We start from the raw sequence: 3285 nt of genomic DNA on the forward strand, positions 1-3285 counted from the left end.
ATTTTCTTTCCATTGTCAATGTTGTTGTGTAAGTATGTAGTCAAGTCAAGTAATGCGTCCTCGGTACCTATTGTCTTCCTAAACCCGTATTGTCTGTCCGTAAGTTTGTTTGTTGTTTGTAAGTAATAGTCAAGTCGTGTTTTAACTGTTTTTTCTAATATTTTACTGAAATTCGGAAGTAGTGAAATGGGCCTATAGTTGGTAAGTTCGTGTTTTTTTCCTTTCTTAAATATAGGTACAATAGTACTATGTTTATAAATGGAAGGAAATTGTCCTTCCGTTAAACTCAGGTTAATAACATGTGTAAGTGGTCTAACGATAAAAGGTGCTATATGTTTCAGTAATTTACTTTGTAGTGAGTCATAACCAGGAGCACATCTATTTTTCAATTCCATTATATACTTGTATATTTCATGTGTAGTAGCTAATGAAAAGGTAGTGTAGTTATTGTTGTTATTCTGAGTTATGTTTGTGTCATTATTGGTGATGTGATGAGAGTTGTTTGCTGTGTTTTGTATATTAAAGTTAGATGTTGTGGGTGTTGATGCTGATGTTGTTGGTGTTGTTGATATTGTTTGTTTATTTTGTTCAATTTTGTCACCTAAGGTTTTACCAACGTTCCTGAAATATTCATTAATCACATTGGCAGCAGCATATGTATCAGTCTCACAGTTATATGTTACATCATTGTGGATAATTTTTTTGATGTTGCTATTTCTTTTCTTTTTATCTATAAATTCATGTAATATTTTCCACATTTTTTGTTTATCATCTTTGTGTTCATCTATCTCGGCTTTCAAGTGTAAATTACGAGCGGTTTTAACTGATTTAGATACTATGTTCCTAACTTTTTTATAATATTGAAGAAGTCTGTTATTGTTTGGATATTTTTTTGTTAGTTGGGCTAATTGGTCTCTGTTTCGTATGGATTTTAGCAATGCCAGAGTCATCCATGGTTTGAGAGGAGTAAGTTTATTTGTATAAGTTTTTGTTATACTACAATTTTCAACAATGTCATGGGTAACTTCCGTCAATTTTTGTGAAGTAAATTCAACATCGTTTGATTCCATAAGAAAAGCCCAATCAATTTGTTCAAATTTTTCTGTAAGAAGTTCATAGTTGATTTTTTTGTAAGTTTTCGTTATTAATCTGTTTTCTGCCTTTTCAGTTTGGAAATTAATTTTTGTAGCAATGCAATAATGATCTGTTATGTGAGATTGAATTATTGCTGATTTTATTGTTGCCGACGAATTTCGATCTCTAGACATAACGTGATCAATACAAGAGGTAGTGACGTAGTTTTGTTGTGTGTTATTTCTTGTAATAATTTGTACTCTAGTTGGCTGTGTAATGTGAGGTGTAAAATTATGTCTGTGAATTGTATCTAAATAATCTTGTCCTATATCTGTGATGTTTTGTGTTAATATGTTAATATTAATGTCTCCTATTATAATATATTTATCTTTGTTATTATAGTTATGTGTTAAATATGTATCTAATTCATCAATGAAGTTTGTAGGATTACCTTCTGGAGAGCGATATAAAGCCATTATTGTAATGTTTTGATGCTCATTTTTACTATCAATTTTCATGAAATTTGTTAATGTAAATGTGAACATTTCTTCAACTTGAATATCCAGATCAGAACGAGTGAAAACAGCTATACCTGCATTCTGGTTAAATTGATTAGAAGAAAAATGAGCATTGAATCCGGATATAGAAAAAGAGTAAGGGAAAGTTGAGTTGAATCTTGTTTCTGTTAAAATTAGAATGTCAATTTTTGAAATATAGGGAATAAGATATATTAATAATTCATTGAAATTTTTCTTTATACTTCTAATATTCATATGTAGTATTGTTAATTCATTTAGAGACCAAAAGTTTTTGGAATCATCAAAAGATTCATAAATCTGACAATCATTATGGATGGGATCACTGATAATATCTGTTATAGAATCAGTCATCATTAAAGAAATTGTTTATGTACAGGAATTCAATTAATGCTTGTATATGCATATATTCAACAGATATTGTAATATATTGACATTTATAAAGAAAAAGTTGGTTTTTGTGATACCATCCAATATTATATGAATTTAAGTGTATATTATTGTTTTTTGAAGACATGAGATTATTATAAGTTAGTGTAAGGAATAATTTTATCAAAATATTAGCAACCTGTAATATATTGTTATTTATGAAATTATATTGTGTGTATGTAAAAAAGTAATATATTATGAAAATGTGTCTAGAAATAAGTATTATGAAAATATGACTAGAAGTAAGTATTATGAAAATGTGACTAGAAATAAGTATTAAAAAGAAATTAATGAACATACCATTGAACAATGAAATTAAGGAAAAATATAGATGATGTAGAACATCAATCTTCTGAATCTTGTGGGTTCTTGACTTCAGAAATTTGACAGAGACGAGACGTCACCATCTTGAGGCAGAACTTCTCTTCTTCCCAGGACACGTTCGAAGTCAAGTTCGCTTCTAATCACAAACACTCGGGACTTGTCATTTTTCCGGATAAAAATCTTGCAGTCACGGACCCATACGAAGTTGAAGTTGTATCTAGACTTGAATTCCTTGGCTTGATGTAGAAGATCTTGATTTTTTTTCGTCAAGTGTTCGTTGACATATATCTTCTGTGCCCACAACTTCTTCTGACGATACGCCGCAGTCCAGATGTCTCTCGTCTTGCTGTTGAGAAGTCTCACGACAATTGGTTTTGCTTTAGTCTTGTTGGTAGTTTTAACACGATGTGCTACTTGAATATGGGATTCTGCGTTGTTGATTTCCAGCTTTCGTCCAAGATCTTCGACGAGTTTAAAGACATTTTCTCCCTTGGCCTCGGGAATCCCGTTGATGATGATATTGCTAAGTCGTGATCTTTGTTGAAGGTCGTTAATCTCATCCTTTGCATTTGCCAAGTTCTTGGTCAAATGTTTATTTTCTTGTCTTTGCTCATTGAGTTGTGTCTCTAGTTGTTCTATTTTCTTGTTCTGTTCTTTTACCAGCTCCAAAATCTGGTTCATTTTGGAACGCATTGGAAGAAGTTCTTGCAGATCTTTATTCATCTTCAAAATGAGCTCCCTATCAGAAAGCTTATCATTTTTGTCAGTCGGCATGATGATGGAAGAAGTACTTGTTCGATTACGGTCAATTTAATCAAAAATGAGTTCAAATTGAAAATTTATTATTATTTTGAGAGGAAAATTTTCTAAATTTACGAGGAGCAGAAAATTCGTGGCAACTCCAATTTATTCGATGGCTGAA

General features: G+C 31.1%; 1 protein-coding gene across 1 annotated transcript; it reads right to left on the minus strand.

Annotated features, from left to right (window-relative positions):
- Positions 1 to 2414: 2414 nt before the first annotated feature.
- On the minus strand, positions 2415 to 3137 carry LOC103521242. Its single transcript, XM_008486348.1, has one exon. The coding sequence runs from the start codon at positions 3135 to 3137 to the stop codon at positions 2415 to 2417; it is 723 nt and encodes a 240-aa protein (XP_008484570.1).
- Positions 3138 to 3285: the final 148 nt, after the last annotated feature.

This window comes from Diaphorina citri, unplaced genomic scaffold, assembly GCF_000475195.1.
Source record: "Diaphorina citri unplaced genomic scaffold, Diaci psyllid genome assembly version 1.1 scaffold4827, whole genome shotgun sequence".
NCBI classification, from domain to species: domain Eukaryota; kingdom Metazoa; phylum Arthropoda; class Insecta; order Hemiptera; family Psyllidae; genus Diaphorina; species Diaphorina citri.